The sequence below is a fragment of the Mirounga angustirostris genome, unplaced genomic scaffold (assembly GCF_029215605.1).
Source record: "Mirounga angustirostris isolate CCGP_5_RB_7025 unplaced genomic scaffold, mMirAng1.0.hap1 SCAF_6, whole genome shotgun sequence".
In the NCBI taxonomy this organism is placed as follows: Eukaryota; Metazoa; Chordata; class Mammalia; order Carnivora; family Phocidae; genus Mirounga; species Mirounga angustirostris.
The window spans coordinates 139,527,398-139,546,257 of record NW_026991714.1 but is presented as its reverse complement, the minus strand read 5'-3'; the positions used below and the strand labels follow the sequence as shown (position 1 = coordinate 139,546,257).

The following is an 18,860-nucleotide window of genomic DNA, read 5'->3' as shown; positions in this document are numbered from 1 at the left end:
GGAGCTAGAGTGTATTAAGCTAAGGGAAATAAGCCTGTCAGAGAAAGACAAATACCATATGACTTCAGTCATACGTGGAATTTAAGAAACAAAACAGATAAACATATGGGAAGGGAAAAAAAGAGAGAAGGAGGCAAACCATAAAAGAAACTCTTAACTATAGAGAACAAGCTGAGGGTTGCTGGAAGGGAAGTGGGCAGGGGAATGGGCTAAATGGGTGATTGGTATAAAGGAGGGCACTTGTGATGAGCACTGGGTGCTGTGTGTTGATGATGAATCACTAAATTCTGTTCCCAAAACAAGTATTACAATGTATGTTAGCTAACTAGAATTTAAATAAAAACTTGGAACATTGAAAAAAAGAAAAGAAATGATTACTGACCAGAAGCTTTAAAGCTACACAAGTACCCTGCTTTTCCTTAAAGTTTCATTCCCCAATTTCAATATTAAGTGGATTATTCTTATAGCAATTGTTACGGTCGGGTTCTAAGAGTGATTTTTTTTTTATTTCCCTCATTCATTCTACATTTATTATTTAGAATTTTTCTGTAAGGAATTTTTGTTCATTCTCACCCATTTATTATTTATTAAATCATTTAATCAGTATAGAATCAGGATATTATTTAGGGTTTTGAGTCATAATGCAATATGATCATTATCTTTTGCTCATATTTTATCCATTGAGAACTCTTTTAGGTTGGTGCTGTGTCCCTTTGGCATGATCATGATCCCATCCTCTTTTTTTTAAAAGTTCCTTCTTACAACAAACAATGCTCCAGGCTCATTGTGTTTTCTCCCTGTCCCAGCGCTAAAATTAACCATTTCTCCATGGCACCCTGGTTCCTTTCACTGGAAAACAGTATTTAGAAACCAAGATGCAGGCACTAGATGTGCTCATTCCTACTGGGATGTCATGGCTTCTAGACCCTCTTGACAAACAGAACTAGGAAATTCATGTATATGTACTAACCTATGTATACACACATATCTATATTTACTTCTTGGTATATATATTAAAATAAACATGAATTCACACTATTATCTCAGACCCTAACCCAACACCACAGGATTCTTTGTAGTCTTCAGTCCTTGCTTATTTTTAGCATCTTTCTCTGACAGTGGAAAACCTGGCTTAAATTAAACACAATTTATTTGTCCAAACCTAGTAAACACATAAAGTATTGTTAGAAATGTTAACTTACACCACGTGATAAACAAATTTACTAACCAGAATACAATCTTGTATACAGTTTTTTTTCTTAGCTTTACAGTATCCAAACTGTTTTCCAATGCTACTTAGATCAGCTCTTCTTTTTTTATTTTTTATGACATTATGGCATTTGTAATATAGTTAAATTTACTTGTCACAGCTTACTTTACACCCTGGGATCCCCTGGTATTCTAGTTGCCTTTTCTTTTTAATTTGCATTCAGGCAAGTTGGTTCTTTGTGATATACAATATGGGTTTTGACAAATGCATGGAGTTATGTATCAACCTAACACAGTATCATAAAGAACAGTTCCATAACACAAAACATTCCGTTGTGAGGCTCCCTTGAGATCAATCCCTACCTTTGTTACTCCTGGCAAATAACTGATCTGTTTTCCATCCCCACAGCTCTGCCTGTTCTAGATCATTTTATAAACTGAATAATACAACATGTAGCCTTTGGGTCTGGTTTCTTTCACTAAGCGAAAAAATTTAAGATTCAATCATGTTGTTGTACAAACCCATAGTTTGTTCATTTTCACTTTTCATATATTTCAGAGTTTATGTAGCAGGTATCATTGCACTCTGTGCCACATTCCCACGATCCATCCAGTTTCAGGACGGCACACTCTCGGTGACTCACCTAAAGCAAGTTCTGCAGTGTCTCTACTTTTCAGCCCCAGAATTTTCGCTAGTGCCAGGGCAAGCTATTGATCATACATGCTGGCACAGCTCAGAAGTACAATACCTGCAAAGGTATCACTCAACCAAAGAGAACCTACAGATAAGTGCCCCACCCTCCCAGTCCCTCAGGGGGTCAATTCTGAAAAGCATTTTACATGGTTCTTCATAGGTCCCTAGTGGGTGTGAGTCCAAATTTCCAAGTACAGTAGCGAGCTTAATAATATTATTGGTTTTTCTCCCTTCTTTGAAACTCTCTGTTCCTTCAGTTGTGCCTCCTGGGTTCGCCTCCCAAATAAACTCTTTCCAGGTCATGATCCCGGAGTCCCGGGATCGAGTCCCACATCAGGCTCCCTGCTCAGCAGAGGGTCTGCTTCTCCCTCTGACCCTCCCCCCTTCTTGGGCTCTCTCTCTCTCAATCTCTTTCTCTCTCAAATAAATAAATAAAATCTTCAAAAAAAATTAAAAGATTAAAAAAATAAACTCTTTTACCCAAGTCCTTGTGTCAGACTGTTTTCTGTTCTAGAATACTTCCCCCAGATATCCCTATGACTCACTCCCTCATCTACATAAATTGTTTATTGCTACTTCTCAGTGAACTCTTCTCTCACTACCCTTTTTAAATTGCAAGCCTTATCCCCCTTCCTTACTTTATTTAACAGCACTTTATTCAACAACATGTAACTTCATATATGTATGTGTATATAATTAATTTTGTTAATTTCAGTTAGAATACAGGCTTCATGAATGCAGTGATTTTAGTCTAATTTGTTAATTGTTGTGTCTCTAACACTTGAAACACTCTTTGGCACATAGTAGGCACTCAATAAAAATATATTGAATAAGTTAATTTTTCCAGGAGATTGGTTTTATTCAGTATAAGAACAGACTGCCTATGAAAAAAAAAAAAAAACCCTAAAAACTATTGACCTTCAAAATTTAATGGTATTCAAAATGAGGCCCGCTGATTCCATCACAAATATCATTTAAAACATTCCCACACTTAGCATGAAGTTTGACTGGATCTTCTGAATTGCCTTGAATTCTAAGGTATTATAATACTATGAACAATGAAAGACTATAGTACAAGGTAGAAAATTGGCATGAACCCAGTATTTTTCCTCTTAGCAATTCATAAGAAGCCAAATATAATAATTGTATACCATGCATATGGTTAGCCTATATTTAATGATTCCAAACAGAATGCCATCTGCATAATAGAGATGGATATAGGGAAGAATATTTTTTCATCTGTGAAATTTTAATCTCATTATTTTTTTCTAAATATTTATTATAAGAAAGAACAACTCATTCTCGGTTTTCAAACTGAAATTATTTTCATCATGTTTTTATTACCTGGACACTGGATAAAGGACCATTCATAGTTCTTTTCTTTAGGACAAAGACTGGCATCAAGAACCATCTCATTATTGTGCATCCCAACAAGCTTCATTGGTCCCCGTGAAGATCCTTCAATGCAGTGTCCTCTTCCCGTATTACTAGGATCATTGCACCAGCCACATCCAGGTTGTTCCAAACAATGTCCACAGGTTCTCAGTCCAGAACAATTTTGAGCTGCATTACAGGAACATTAACAAATATGTTATATGACTTTAAATTTAAATGGAATTCTAAGCTAATGGAAAAATAAATACGATCTGAAAAAAAGACTGTAAAAAGTTGTCTGTAGTTAATGTAAACAGTTTTTGTAATAATATCTAACAGACAGCAATTACTTAAAGGAAATAAAACATATATCATGAGCAAAGAGGAGATAAATGGACTGACTTAAAGGTGAAAAAAGGTGTGGTAACCATGACATGGAGAAAAATGAAGTCAGCACTTAAAGGTTCCTGAGAACTTTACCTGTTTTTAGGACCTTTTGGAAGCTGATCTGGGGCCTACAGATCACATTTACCCTTGTCCATGATGTAGAGCCATGTTAGCTGTTCTTGTGCCTAGTGAGGGCCTGTAAAGAAAAACTCTGCCCCTGCCTGTGGATGTCCAGTGTAATTGCTGCCTGCCCATTCTGAGACAGCTGAGCCCCATGCATGCTGCCTTTCACTGACAATGCTCTTCCCAAGGGTCCAGGATATGAGCATTTGGCTATCATGTGATGAGTCAATCTCACCAAAGAGCCAAACTGAATGGGAACCTGGGCACCAGATAGCGATGTCAGCCAGGCAACCAGCAAAGGCTCTGTCTGACTTTCAGGGCTGCAGAATATCCCTCCAAGACTCACAGGCTGAAGCTCAATGTTTTGTTTAATTGATGTACAATCTATGAGCTTCAACAAAGCCTATAAATACTGTGATGGCTTTTTCAAGGGTGAACATATTATAGTTTGCATTATATTCACTATAGTTGCTATGTGATGTTTTAAACTTTTAATTCGCAGAGTATCCTATACTGGACTGAGATTTTCTTTAATTACTTTTACTGATATTTTGCTAGAAAAGGCACTCTTTGTCTTGGAAATTGTTTATCCATAGAAGGTAGTGACAGTGGTATGAGACATCAAGAATGATCTAGCTTGTTGGGATGCACAATAATGAGATGGTGCTAGTAAAAACCTAGAGGGGAAGAAACTGTAATTTCTGGCAGACCAAATTTCATTGTTATGGTGGTAATAACTTAATTGTCACTTAGTGTTTCAATATTACTGGAAACAGAAATGTTCCTCAAATTGCTGCCAACAAGAACGGCATAATCTCAGTGAACATCAAGAACTCAGTATAGTGAACTGTGCAGGCATAATAGAGCATCGGATTAAAGAATTCATCAATTACAATAAGACTTGTTATGAAGAATTTTTTGCATGCTGAGTATTTCAGAGATTGGATATAAGAAGGTGGAAAATGAGTACTGTCTCCTATATTTCCTTAATAATAATTAAAAAGGAAGAACACTCTGAATCATTGAATACAACTGACTAATGTTATTTCCATAGACAAATAATTCATTGACATGAACATACTTCCTTTTGGAATTTATATTTTTTCAGCAGCATTAAAAGATCCTTAGACAACTGAACATTTCATATATTACCATACCCCTTATTAGCTAGCCTTCGTGCTTTGAAACAGTTCTCTTACATATATGATTGTAGCTTCCCCACAGTATTGTTGAGTGGGTTATTCTAACTGTCTTCAAAAGTGTACAGGGTTGCTACAAAATCAATAGGAAATAATGGAAAATATCAAATTAGGTATGTTATCTTGACATTCCAATTATTTACAATCATGTGATGATTTGAAGTAGGTCTTTACTAGGTCTCACCCAGAATAAATCTAGTTTTATAATTATAGTCTACGGAAATCTCCTAGGAAAGTAAATTTTATTTTAGGACTATCTTTTTAAGGAAATATAACCAAAAAATGTCTTGAAGAAGCATTACATACAAAGTAAGTCTAAACTATTCTCAAGTACAGCATTCCTGCTAATGCTTTCCAAACAACTAAGGAAATTTTAGATGAAAGAACGCTGGGTTTCCTGCACTGGCAGAATGACAAACTATTAACCTTCTAGTTCTATTTATCTATTTGGTTTTAGGCTTTAATAACAAGTTACAAAATGTCATGTTCAGAGCAACATCTTATTCTCAGATTTTATTTTACATATGAAACTATTACATAAAGTAATGTTGGTTTTCCTTTTGCTCAAGAGTGGAAAGCAACAGGCATTGCTGAAAGATTAACAGAAAATTTATCCTTTAGTATTTAATAATGATTCAAAACCTGACAGATTCTAATGTTTTTTTAGACAATAATACAGGAAAGCTTTTGTAGGCTATGCTATTTTACCTAAGTTATAAATAGCAGAGAGACTATGTATAAATCACAAGTAATTAGAGCAATCATTTATATTTTCTTTATTTTTGGCTTTTTGAAAAATTAAGTCGTAAAACATTCAATATGGTTTTTGAAATGTGTAAGAATTTGAAAAATCAATCTGTAAGAAATTATGTCATCAGATGATTATTAGAGCCTTCTGGTTTCTGATCCAGCATGTCAGGAATTCAGAAGTTACCACTCCATCCTACCAAAAAGTAAGAAGCAACACAAAATGAAAAGTCAACAACTCTTCTTAGATCTATCAGAGAAGCGAGGTCACAGAGCAAATCATTGCCTGCGAGACTGGAGAGACAGATAGAAGTATGTGGAGAATCGTAATATACCAAACTTGAAACTTCTGCAGGAGCCAGTGTCTGGGGAAGAGACCCTGAACCAGAGCTGATTAATTGCTAGAAGCTCAGTGTGGACAACTCTGAGAGTTAAAATTCCCAGAAGGACCCAGTCACAGGGGGCACTCCCACACTTTTGTTTTACCTCCAGGAGCTCTACAAGGTCTTCACAGTGAACATCAAAGAAAAACCTTCTTTTGCTTCCAGCAGGGGAAGACAAAAACCATGCCAGAATATTCCATTCTTCTTAACAAGTCCTGGAAACACTATTTAACAGAGCCTAAGCTGCTGAGGTTTTATCAGAGCTCACCTGACCTGTAAAAGGGAAATACCCAGCCCTAGCCTGCCCTGGTCTTCCATGGACACGGGAAGAAATAGACTAATCCAGTGGGCCCTCCTGTACCATCCTGTACCCGAGAGGGGGGAAAACACTGAGAAGCACTAGTGAAGCTCACAGCAAGAAGCACAAGCTCACTAAAAGACTGAGACTTAATCAGTTAGTTACAGAACGCTTCTGCTCCTTCCACACCCTACCACTACATTACTAAAGGCCTACTAACTGCAGTCTCTTTTACCTGTAAATCATATCTGGCTATCTGGAAAAAAATTACAAGGCATACCAAAGGGCAAAAAACACAATGTGAAAAGACAGAACAGGCATCGGATCAGACATGGCAGCAATATCAGAATTATCAGACCAGGAATTTAAAACAACTATGATTAATGTGCTAAAGGTTCTAATGTAACGTTCATGAACAGATGAGCACTGTAGGCAAACTATAAAACTCCCAGAAGTTAGCATATAAGATCTAGATGACCTTGAGTTTGGGGTGATGATGTTTCAGTTCTGACACCAAAGGCACAATCCCATGAAAGAAAAAAAAATGATAAACTAAACTTCATTAAAATTTAAATTCAAATTTAAAATTTCTGCTCTGCAAAGACACTGTAAGAAAATATTTAGAAGAGACACACCTGATAAAGGACTGTTATCTAAAATACACAAAAAACTCTTAAAACTCAGTAATAAGAAAACAAACAACCCAATTTTAAAAATGGGCAAAAGACCTAAGCAGATAGCTCACCAAAGAAGATATACACAGCCAAGTATGAAAAGATGCTCCACACCACACCACTAGAGAACTACAAACTAAAACAACAATAAGATACCCCTATTAAAATGGCCAAAATCCCAAACAATGACAACACCAAATGCCAGTGAGTGTGTAGAATGCAAAGTAACAGAAACATTCATTGCTGGTGGGAATGCAAAATACAGCCACTCTGAAAGACAGTTTGGTGGTTTCTTACAAAACTAAACATACTTTTACCATACATTCCAGCAACAACATTCCATGATATTTACCCAAATGAACTAAAAATTTATTGTCCGCACAAAAACCCGCACACAGATGTTTACTGAAGCTTTATTCATAATTCCCAAAACTTGCCAAAAGCAACAAGATTTTATTAGGTGAACAGATAAATTGTGGTACAAGACAATGGGATATTATTCAGCTCTAAAAATAAATAAGTTACCAAGCCGTGAAAAGACATGAAGGAAACTTAGATGCATATTACTACGTGAAAGAAGCCAATCTGAGAAGCTACATACTATATGATTCCAACTACATGACATTCTGGAAAAGGAAAAACTGTATAGACAGTAAAAATATTAGTGATTGCCCGGAGTTAGGAAAGAAAGAAGGATGAATAGTGGGAGCTCAGAGGATTTTTAGGCAGTGAAACTGGTGTGAATGAAACCATAATGATGGCTGCATGCCATTATATATTTGTCAAGCCCTACAGAATGTATCACACCAGGAGTGAACCCTAATGTAAACTATGGACTTTGAGCAATGATGATGTGTCAGTGTAGGTTCATCCACTGTAGCAAATGTACCAGTCGGGAGTGGGATGTTGACAGTGGGGGAAGCTGTGCATCTGTGGGGGCAGAGGAGATACAGAACTCTCTGCACCTTCCTCTCAAAATTGCTGTGAACCTAAAACTGCTCTAAAAAATAAATTTTAATCAATTTTAAAAAGATTACCTTCCCTAATTGCCAAGAAAAAATCAAGCATGTACATAAACCTGTAGATTTGTAAGATACGTACCATATTCTCATATTTCCTATTATTCCATTTTCACTGTAGCAATTTAATTACATCACATTTTTATTTGAACTTTTATATATTAAGAACTAAACCTTCTATTATTGCATTAAGTTATCCTTTTGAAGTCCATTTTCACAAAGAGAATAACCAATGTTTTAAGTAAAAATATGTCAATTATTAATAATTGCAGTCACTAACAAAGCTTTCTCAGAAAATATTAGGTAAAATTTGTCTTAAGATATTTTTCTTTTCTTCAATTTGTAAATTTTAAGTACTAATATCACAATATTACAACTAAAAAAATGGGGAATATTATATAATCCATATTTGTTTCTCATTAGCAAAGAAAAGTTTCCTTCAAGTTCCATTTACTAGGAAACCTCAAATGATCACTAAATAACTTTTTAAAGCAGCATAAAATGTATACCATTTCTAATACAGTTTTATGTATAACTCTAAGAATGTTTTTAAAGACTTACTACTGTTAAATGTTTAGTGAAGGACCAGATACATGTAGTAGAAATGATCATGTAAATCCATTATGAATAATTAATGCTAACATGATATAGTTAAAAGCAAAAGTATGACAAAAATATTGCCCAAAAGTTGACATCTTTGAAACAGTAAAACTCAGCTACTTTTAGCACTCGGATTTTGATCAAGGATGCCACCTTTATTCCCAGTCCTTATTTTATTTCCTGGCATTTCCTTACTGCTCATTAAAAGCCTGTTGGTTAAAAACGGGGAAGAATGACATAACCGAGAAAGAGTTTGTTTCTCACAAGGAGTGGATCACCACCAGGTAAATACTACTTCCAGAAAATACGAGGTCTCCTTGAAGAGAAGTTCAATGGCCCTCTTTCCCACTAGAATGCAAAGGGCATATAATTTAAAGGCTGTGGAATAAAAATAACTGTTATTGGACATCATCAGGACAAATGAGCTATAGATAGCCACCGAGAAGGTAAATATGACAACAGACATAAACAGTCAAAGAAAAGACCCACAGAAAAGAAAAATCCAGCAGACTAGACTAAATGCTCAAGAACAAATGGTTGAAGTAGAAAACAAAACTCTCAAGAAATCAAAATCAAGAAAACAAAAAAGAAGAGTTAAAAACAAAAGACATAAAGGCAGAACTTAACAACTGATGTACGCACCCCTAGCAGACAGCCCTACCAGCCACACGTATCATAATTTAGTTCATCAGTGGTGAAGATGCACTTCATACCAGTGTTTAATCATGTTTCATATACCTTCTCAAAAAATGCAGCTAGTTTTTATAGTGCAAAAACAAGGTTATCAAAAACATCAATTTAAAACAGATAAAAATCTCCAAATAAACAACCATAAAGAAGAAAAAACATCTGAATTTTAACTAAGAGATGGAAAATACAAGTGAATTTATGACATACTGAGATTTATTTAGAAATTCCAACCACTATTTTAAGATTTCTAAAAAAGAGTAAATAGAAGAAAACAATCTAAGCATTAAAGACCATTTTTAGCAGGTAAAGAAAGAAACTACTCTTCAGATTCAAAGAGCCAATGAGAATCCATTTTGAAAATCCAACTCAATTACTGGAAAATTGAATTAAAATGAGTTACAGAATTTGGAATGCCAAGGATAAAGAGGAAAAAAAACTTAAAATCTTTTACTTCTTAAAGAATTTTTTTAAGAAGATGCCCCACAGAGGAATGAAAATCAAATTCACATGAGAATTCTCACTCACAACACCAAACACTACAGGGTCTGAGGAAAGAATAACTTAGAACTCCCACATCCAGCCACTTTATCAATTACGTGAACATAAAACCGTACACTTTAGACATACAAAAACTCAAAAAGTTTACTATCCACTGATTTATTTGAAAGAATTACTGAAGACTATTCTCCAAAAGGTGAATAAATGAGATGGAAGATACGGAATACAATAAAGATTTGTGAGTAGTGAAGACAACTTAGATTTAACTCTAAACAATTTTTAGAAAGTTCTTAAGCAAATCTTGGGGCACCTGGGTGGCTCAGTCATTGAGCATCTGCCTTCGGCTTAGGTCATGATCCCAGGGTCCTGGGATCGAGCCCCACATCGGGCTCCCTGCTCAGCAGGAAGCCTGCTTCTCCCTCTCCCATTCCCCCTGCTTGTGTTCCTGCTCTCGCTGTGTCTCTAGCAAATAAATAAATAAAATATTTAAAAGAAAAAAAGAAGAAGTTCTTAAGCATCTAAGAGCTTGGAGACTTTACAAGCTTCTTTTTCCCTACCTTTTACCCTTTTATCCTATAACACACACAGAGAAGTCCATAAAGAAAAATGTGAGATTAATAAATTATTGTCCAGAAATGCTCTGTGCCTGCACCCAGCCTGTAGGTGGAACACTGCCCCCCTTGTACCCCTCTCCTACTCAGCACACCAATCTTCTCCCAGCAGTACCCACTATCTGTCATTTACATTAATTTTTGCCTTACTCTACAGTTTTACCTAAATATTCATTCCTAAACAAGAGAGCTTAGTTTTGCCTATTTTTGAACTTTACCTAAATGGAGTCACACAGTATGTAATCTTTTGTGTCTGGTTTCTTTCACCAAACATTAATGATTGTGGAAAGACAAACATGATTATGAAGGCAGGAGAGCCTGAGTACTGTCTCTCAGCTCCCCGCAAGTCTCCAGCACTGGTATGCAGCTCCTCTGGGCAGCTGACTCCTAATAAGATGTTTTCTGTGGGAGTAAGACCATTTTATGTCAGCAACAACCCCAGTGCCATGCACTGAATGAGGTCCATCCCCATTCCCTATCAAAATTCCTAAAAAAGGGTAGCAACAAGGAACTCAATGCCTAATATACCCAGCCATGCCCATCCCAGGAACACCTCTCCACTTGATGCCAAGAGCCTGGGGAAACAAATATATCCAACAGCCACAACCTAGAAGTTCTACCCTACATTGTGGCACTTACTGTTTTGTCTCAGCTCTTCATGCAACAGTGGTGCCGGAGCAAATACAGGTTTGGCTGGGTTGGTAGACTATTGGGCTATCTTTGGGAGTGATGTAAGCTCTGGAAAGGCCAGTGAGTCTCCACCTGCACTGTCTTAAGCAGCTGGCTACCTCTAAATGAGGAGATCACTCATCCGAGCAAGAAGAGCTTATAACTGGGTGGCCATGTTGTCTGTGGGCCACAAGATCCCAGGGGCAAGCCTCAAAATAGTAGGTTCACCACCAAAAGGTATCTCAGACTTAGGAAGCTCCTCTTAAAAGAAGCAGCTCTTCCTTCCTCTTAGAGTAGAAACAAGAGAGCTCAGAGGAAGGACGGAAGGAAGAATGGATGGGCAGACAATGCATGTTGCTGCTAGGATACTTATCCATACATCATCATAGTCATGTTGTCAGTGGCTGCTCCTAGGGAAGGAATGTAAGGAAGCCAACAGGCTGAAAGAAAGTCCAGAAGGAACTTTAAAAAGTTGCAGAAACAAGCTGCGTTATGGCCCAAACTCCCAGGAAACCTGCAAGTGCCTGCTTGCAGGACGGAAAGGAACAGGAGAAAGCCAGTGGACTGATGCAAAAATCTGAACTGGACCTACAAGAGTTGCAAAGATCAGGTGAGAGAAGGCATAATAGTGTATAACTTAGAGCAATTGTTAGGAGAAAACAACTAGACTTGGGATGACAAGATCCCCTGACGAGTATTCCCTTAGAAAGATTAAAACTGTCCCTTCCCTATCCCATTGAACACTCTTCAACTACAACACATTCCTGAGCTTAACCCAGACGGGACTTCAAGAGGCTGCTATTTTGTCTCCTTTCACTACACTGTCACCTCAGTCCCTCTGGGACCGGACCTGGCACCTGTTAATTGGATTTGCTCATTGCGAACCCAGCTTATTGCAGGTAAAAGTATTGGGAAGAAAAATAAAACTAAACAAACCTAAGGATTCCTGGTGCTTCTGTCATAGTGAGCTTCCTAGACATAAAGGCGTTGGGCAGTGGGGAACTGAAGAGGAACAAAATATTCCTCTCATTTCATCTGTGCCTGTTTGGAATTAGCAAGTGAATAGATGTTTTGCTTTGTATAAATAAAGGATTTCTGGATGAACATACACTTGAACTCCAACTTATCTAAGGTGATTCTGCAGCTAACTGTGGTTGTGGAATGGTGACCCCGGGCACATGCAGAGTATACTCCCCATATGTCCCAAAAAGGACGTAAAGTCTGGTAGCTCTATTTTCAACTTAAAAAGAAAAGAAAAGAAAAGAAAAGGACGTAAAATCTGGATCAGTCACAGGAGGGAGAGGCCCCAATTAGTGTGGCATGAATGAATCAATTCAACACTGAAAAGCAGGTGGTGGGAGCAATGGAAGTAAATAATCGTTCCTACCTTCTTATTATAAATCTGAGCAGACCAATTACTTCATGTCCCTGTTGGAAAGGCATTTTTTGATGAGCCCCAGTGTCAAAGGGTAGATCGTGGAATGATAAACCATATTTTCTGCTAGCACAAAGCTAGCTGAGGCCAGCAGCTTCTACATTTTCCCAAGCAGAAAAACCCTGCATGTGGCTTCACGTTCCTACAAGGACACCAGGTGCCATCAGCAGTGTTATGCAATTCCCTTGGCAGGAGCGTCCTGATGAAATTTGCCTTTGCAAGAAAGTCCACTCTCATAACCACACGGTACCCAGTATCACACACTTAGCCAGGTGCATCTTCGTCCTCCAGTCCTTACAAAACACGAGACCAGCGAGGAGTAAGATCTTCTCCTGAAGTACAACCCACAGCAAGCCCAGTACCGCCCTGCTGACATGACTCTCCATGTGATTCCAAGACCGCATCCTGCCTTTGCAGTAGATACACCACCATGATGCGACTGATATTCTTGCCAAAAAATGCTTAATTTGAATCTAATCATGAGGAAAGAATTAGACCCAAATTGGGACACTTACAAAACAAATGGTGTTGATTCTTTAAAAATATCCGTTGTGTAAGACATGGAAACTGTGCTAGATTAAAGGACACTAAAGAAGCACAACAAAGCAATATGCGATCTTTGCAATAATAAGCACTTTCGTGAAGTGTTCAACTATCTGCAAAGTACACTCAGAGTCGGGGAGAGCAAAAACGTGGCAAAACGGTATAAATCTGGGGCTTATACCATTAAAAGGTTTTAAAACTAGCTGCAACACTTTTTCCCATCTTTTAAAAACATTTTCAAATGTTTCATTCCTCCTTCCATCACAGGAAATTGATTTATGTTGCCTTAAATGAAAAGGCACTCTAGAAAATACTTACGAGAGCAAGTGGCAGTTTGCCACTCCAGACACTGTCCATATGGGAAAGAGATTATGTACGCGTTCGAGTCAACGCATCGTCTCCTACTACTGCACCACATACACTCCATGCCATTGCTGGTACAGTTGGAGCAGGATGTCCGCAGTGAACAGGGCTTTTTGCATGGCCTTGCGTTTTGATTTGGACTAACTGGAATAAATCAACAAATATAATTATTTTATTTGTTAACTGTATTTTAACACAGATATACGGGTTTCATTTGTTTCGTGGTTTAGGGAATGTTTCAAATAAGCCAAGTGTGGGATAAAAATTATAGCAAAAACTACGTGATAAGGTAAACGAAAATGAAGATGAGATGTTAACACTTCTTAAATTTACTATTAAATTTGAAAATTATACTTCTTAGGAAAATTTTAATCCTTTACAAAGTACATAAAGTTACATAATTTAAAAACTTAGAAATGTAGCCCATGACCTAGTTTTCTATCTTTGGCTAAATATTACACAATCATTATTTACTTTCCCACTAAAATGTTTTCCATAAACATTCCATACCTTATCAAAACAAATGCCCTGTCAGTTAACATGTCTCTGATATAAACAAACAATAAAAATAAAACTATAACTATAAAATCTTTACATGAAATAGAATATCACACCCTTTAAATAAATATTTTTTTTTAAATGCTAGCAATGATGTGAACCTTTGTTCATTGCTGGTAGAAATGTAAAATGGTACAACCTCTATGGCAAACAGTATGGCAATTCCTCAAAAATTAAACATAGTATTACCATATGATACAGCAATTCCACTTCTGCCTATATACCCAGAAGATGTGAAACTGGAACTGGAAAAGATATTTGCAAACCCATGTTCATAACATCATTACTCACAACAGCCAATAAGTAAAAGCAACTCAGGTGTACATTGATGGATGAATGTATAAACAAAATGTTGGATGTACATACAATGGAAAATTATTCAGGCTAAAAATGGAAGAAAATTCTAACATATGCTACAATATGGATGAACCTTGAAGACATTATGTTAAGGGAAACAAGCCAGCCATAAAAGTTCATACACCTTATGATTCCATCTATATGAGGTAATTGGATTAGTCAAACTCATAGACACAGAAAGTAGAAGGTGGTTGTCAGGGATTGGGGGAGGGAGGTATGGAGAGTTATTGTTTAATGGGTATAGAGTTTGGGAAGATGAGAAAGTTCTGGAGATACATGGTGTTGATTAATGCACAATAATGTAGATGCACTTAATAACACTGAACTTCACATTTAAAAATGGTGAAAATGGTAAATTTTATATTATGTATATTTCACAAAAATAAAAATGTTTAAAAAGAGAAAATAATTCAATATTCCTTTATCACTTAAAAAAATCCATTTTAAGACAAATACCATATGATTTCACTCATATGTGGAATTTAAGAAACAAAACAAATGAGCAAAGGCAAAAGAGAGAGAGAGACAAATGAAAAACCAGACTTTCAACTATAGAGAACAAACTGATGGTGACCAGAGGGGAGGGGCTGGGGGGGATGGGTGAAATAGATGATGGGGATTAAGGAGTGCACTTGTTGTGATGAGCACCGGGTGTTGTATGGAAATGTTGAGACACTATCCTATACACCGGAAACTAATATTACACTGTACGTTCATTAACTGGAATTAAAATAAAAACTTAAAAAAACAATGTCCATGTCTAACATTTTATACGGGCTAATAAAACCAAATAAAAAAATTACAACATAATTAGTACAGGTTTTGGGTTTGAATATTATGGCCAATATAAAAAATAATAAAAGTCAATCACCACAAAATGACATATTAGGCAAAAAAAAGATATAACAGAATAGTTTCTTCTTACTTGCCAAATGAAATAGATCTATAAGATGAAAATGATTCTAAATTAGTTGTTAATCTTAAAAGCAAATCTTTCTTCCAAACACTATTATTATAAAAGTAAAAGATGTTAACAAAATTAAGAATAGATTCAACCAAGAAATAAAGATTGCATAAAATAATAAAATTTTGGTATTTTCACAAGTTAACCCTAAGGTCACTAATAGTAAGTGGGGAATGTGGATAAAGATAAAACTTACTAAAATTATCAGGGAATCAACATCATAAAAAGATGGTGAAACTTACCTCAGGCACACAGACTGTCACAAGCGAAGGGGGTGGTAAGAAGAGGAGTTGGAAACATAATATTTTTAAAGAAATACTAGTTTACTACTTACCAACAGGTTTTTCACAGACAAGGCCATCTGCCATAGATGTACAAGGATTAGCTTTTAGGCCTGCCACTGCAGCCTTTTCCAGATATGCACAGAACCCAGAATCATTCGGTTCACCAGGAAGCCACTGCAGTGTTGTGTTTGTAAAAGGAGACATGTCTTCCCATCCCCAGTAGGATATATTGATCTTGCGCAAGCCTACCCACGGTGATACTTTCTGTAAACAATAGCAAACGGAGCATTAAAAAAAGTTAGATATAAAAAGTCATATTCCTTAGCAAATAGCTCATTATCATTAAAAATTACATTTAAAGATATATAGAATTGCCTTTCTAATGACTTCCTGTACTAAGGATAATTAACATTTCCAGTACATTTTGGAGAATGATGTAGAAAAGAACACTATTTTTCAAACATAGATTTTTGCACTCATCCTACATAATTGGGGTCAGTTATTTAGCCCTTGTGAACCTCAGTTTCCTCTTCTACAAAATGAAGTTATAAATATCCAGAGCTTATTTATCCTGTATAACTGAAACTTTGTACCTTTTGACCTATATCCTTACATTTCCCTCATCCCCTGCACCCGGCAACCACCATTCTACTTTCCGCTTTTATGAGTTTGACTTTTTTAGATTTCACATATAAGTACAATCGTCAGTATTTGTCTTTCTGTATCTGGCTTATTTCACCTAGCATAATGTCCTCCAGGTTTATACATGTTGTTGCAAATGGCAAGATTTTCCACTTTTGTAAGGCTACGTAATATGCCATTATCTATCTATCTATCTCACATATATATCACACATACATATATATAATATCACATATCACATTTCATTTTCTTTATCCATCTGCCCATCGATGAACACAGGCTGTTTCCATACTTTGGCTATTGTGAATAATGCTGCAATGAATATGGGAGTGCAGATATCTCATTGATACCCTGTTTACATTCCCTTTGGATATATACCCAGACATGGGATTGCTGGATCACTTGGTAGTTCTACTTTTAATTTTTTGAGGAACCCCCATACTGTTTTTCAAATTGACTATACCAATTTGCATTCCCACCAACAGTGTACAAGGGTTCCTTTTTCTCCACATCTTTGCCAACTTACCTATTTTCTTTTTGTTAACAGCCATTCTAACAGGTGTGAGATGATGTGTCACTTTGATTTTGATTTGTATTTCCCTGATGATTAGTGATGTCCAGCTTTTTACCATATGCCTGTTGGCGATCTATATATTCTCTGTGGAAAAATGTCTATTCGTATCCTTTGCCCATTTCTTCAGTGGGTTTTCTTTGCTATTGAGTTATTTGAGTTCTTATATATTTTGGACATTAACTCATTACCAGACGTATGGTTTATAAACATTTCCTCCCACTCCACAGGTTGTCTCTTTACTGTGCTGATTGCCTTCTTTGCTGTGCAGAAGCTTATTAGCTTGATGCAATGCCATTTGTCTATTTTTGCTCCTTGCCTGTACTCTCAGGGTCATTTCCAAAAAATCATTGCCCTGACCACTGTCAAGAAGCCTTTTCTCCATGTTTTCTTCTAGAATTTTTACCGTTTCAGTTCTTCCACTTGTGTCTTTAATCCATTTTCAGATTTTATATATGGTATGAGATAAGGGTCTACTTTCATTCTTCTGCATGAAGATATCCAGTTTTCCCAGCACCATTTACGGAAGAGACTGTCCTTTCCCCATTGTGTGTTCTTGGCACCTCTGTTGATGATCAATTGACCATAAAAGCATGGATTTGTTTCTGGGCTCTCTGTTATAATGTATAATCTTGGTGAAGGTCTCTTGATGTTTTTAATCTATTTGGGGTCTCATGGATCTGGATGTTCATTTGAGAAGTTTCAGATTTGAGAAGTTTCCTGATATTATTTCTTTAAAGAGCTTTCTACCCCTTTTTGCTTTCTCTATGCCTCCTGGCAGTCCCATAATCCAGGTATGGATGCATCTGATGGTCTATCATAAGTCCCATAGACTTTCTTCACTTTTTTTTCATTCTTTTTTTCTTTTTCCACTTCTGACTGGATAATTTCAAATGACTTGTCTTTGAGCTCATTGATTCTTTTCTTCTGCTTGACAATGTCTGCTATTGAAGTGCCGTATGAATTTTTTTAGTTCAGTCACAGTGCTCTTTAGCTCTATAATTCTGTTTGGTTCTTTTTTATGATTTCTATGTCTTTGTTAAATTTCTCATTTTGTTCACGTATTATTTTCCTAATATAATTTAGTTGTCTATCTATATCTCTTTTAGCTCACTAAGCTTCTTTTAGATGATTATTTTGAATTGTCAGACAGTTTTTAGTTTTCCATTATTTAGGGTCAGTTACTGATATTTTACCCTGTTGCTCTGGTAGTGTCATATTTCCCTGATTTTTTGTGATCCCTGTGGCTTTGTATTGGTGTCTCATTTGAAAAAGTAACTACTTCTTTCAATCTTTATAGATGGACTTCAGTAAGGAAACTCTTCATCATTCAGCTTATCCAGAAATTCTAGAGGGCTATGTAGTAGAATCCACAGGCGGGTTTACTGCTGGAGTACTCAGCTAGGCTAGCCTGGTGGCTAGGTCAGTGGGTGATCAGGTCTAGAGTCTGGGTCCACAGGGACCTGCCTGGTACCTGGATTCACAGGGACAAGCCTGGAGCTTAGGACCATTGCAGTAGGTCTGGAGATTGTGTCCACATGAGCAGGCCAACTGCCTGGATTTGTGGGAGTGGGTCCAGAATCTGTTTATGTAGGTACAGACCTGGATCCTGGGTGCACAGGGGCCACCTGGTACAAGGGTCCATTGAAGTAGGCATGGTAACTAGGTCCATGAGGCCAAGCCTAGAACCTGCGTCCATGGTGGCAGGCCTGCAGCTGGGTCCACAAGGGCCAATATGGAGCCTGAATTTCTTGGGACAGACTGAAGGAAACATGGAGGTTAACCTGGCACTGGGATAATTTTCGATCCTGAATCCATGGATGCCAGCTTAGTGCTGGGGTGAGCCTGGCACCTGGACTCATGGGTATGGACCTGGTCCAGAGTCTGTGGGGGCTAGCCTGGTGCCAGGGTCTCTAGGGTAGGCCTGGTGACCAGATCCATGGAGGCAGGCCTGGTTCTGAGTCCATG

At 37.0% G+C, this 18,860-nt stretch overlaps 1 protein-coding gene across 2 annotated transcripts in view; it reads right to left on the bottom strand.

The window, feature by feature from the left end:
* The window catches only part of ATRNL1 (attractin like 1), an 804,411-nt gene that overhangs the window by 610,182 nt on the left and 175,369 nt on the right, over positions 1 to 18,860 (bottom strand). For both annotated transcript variants that reach the window (XM_064595308.1, XM_064595309.1), the window contains exons 16-18: positions 15,730 to 15,943; positions 13,472 to 13,660; positions 3,248 to 3,466 (exon numbers count right to left, since the gene is read on the bottom strand). In XM_064595308.1, coding sequence (XP_064451378.1) covers positions 3,248 to 3,466; positions 13,472 to 13,660; positions 15,730 to 15,943 — 622 coding nt within the window. The remainder of the gene's footprint in view (positions 1 to 3,247; positions 3,467 to 13,471; positions 13,661 to 15,729; positions 15,944 to 18,860) is intronic.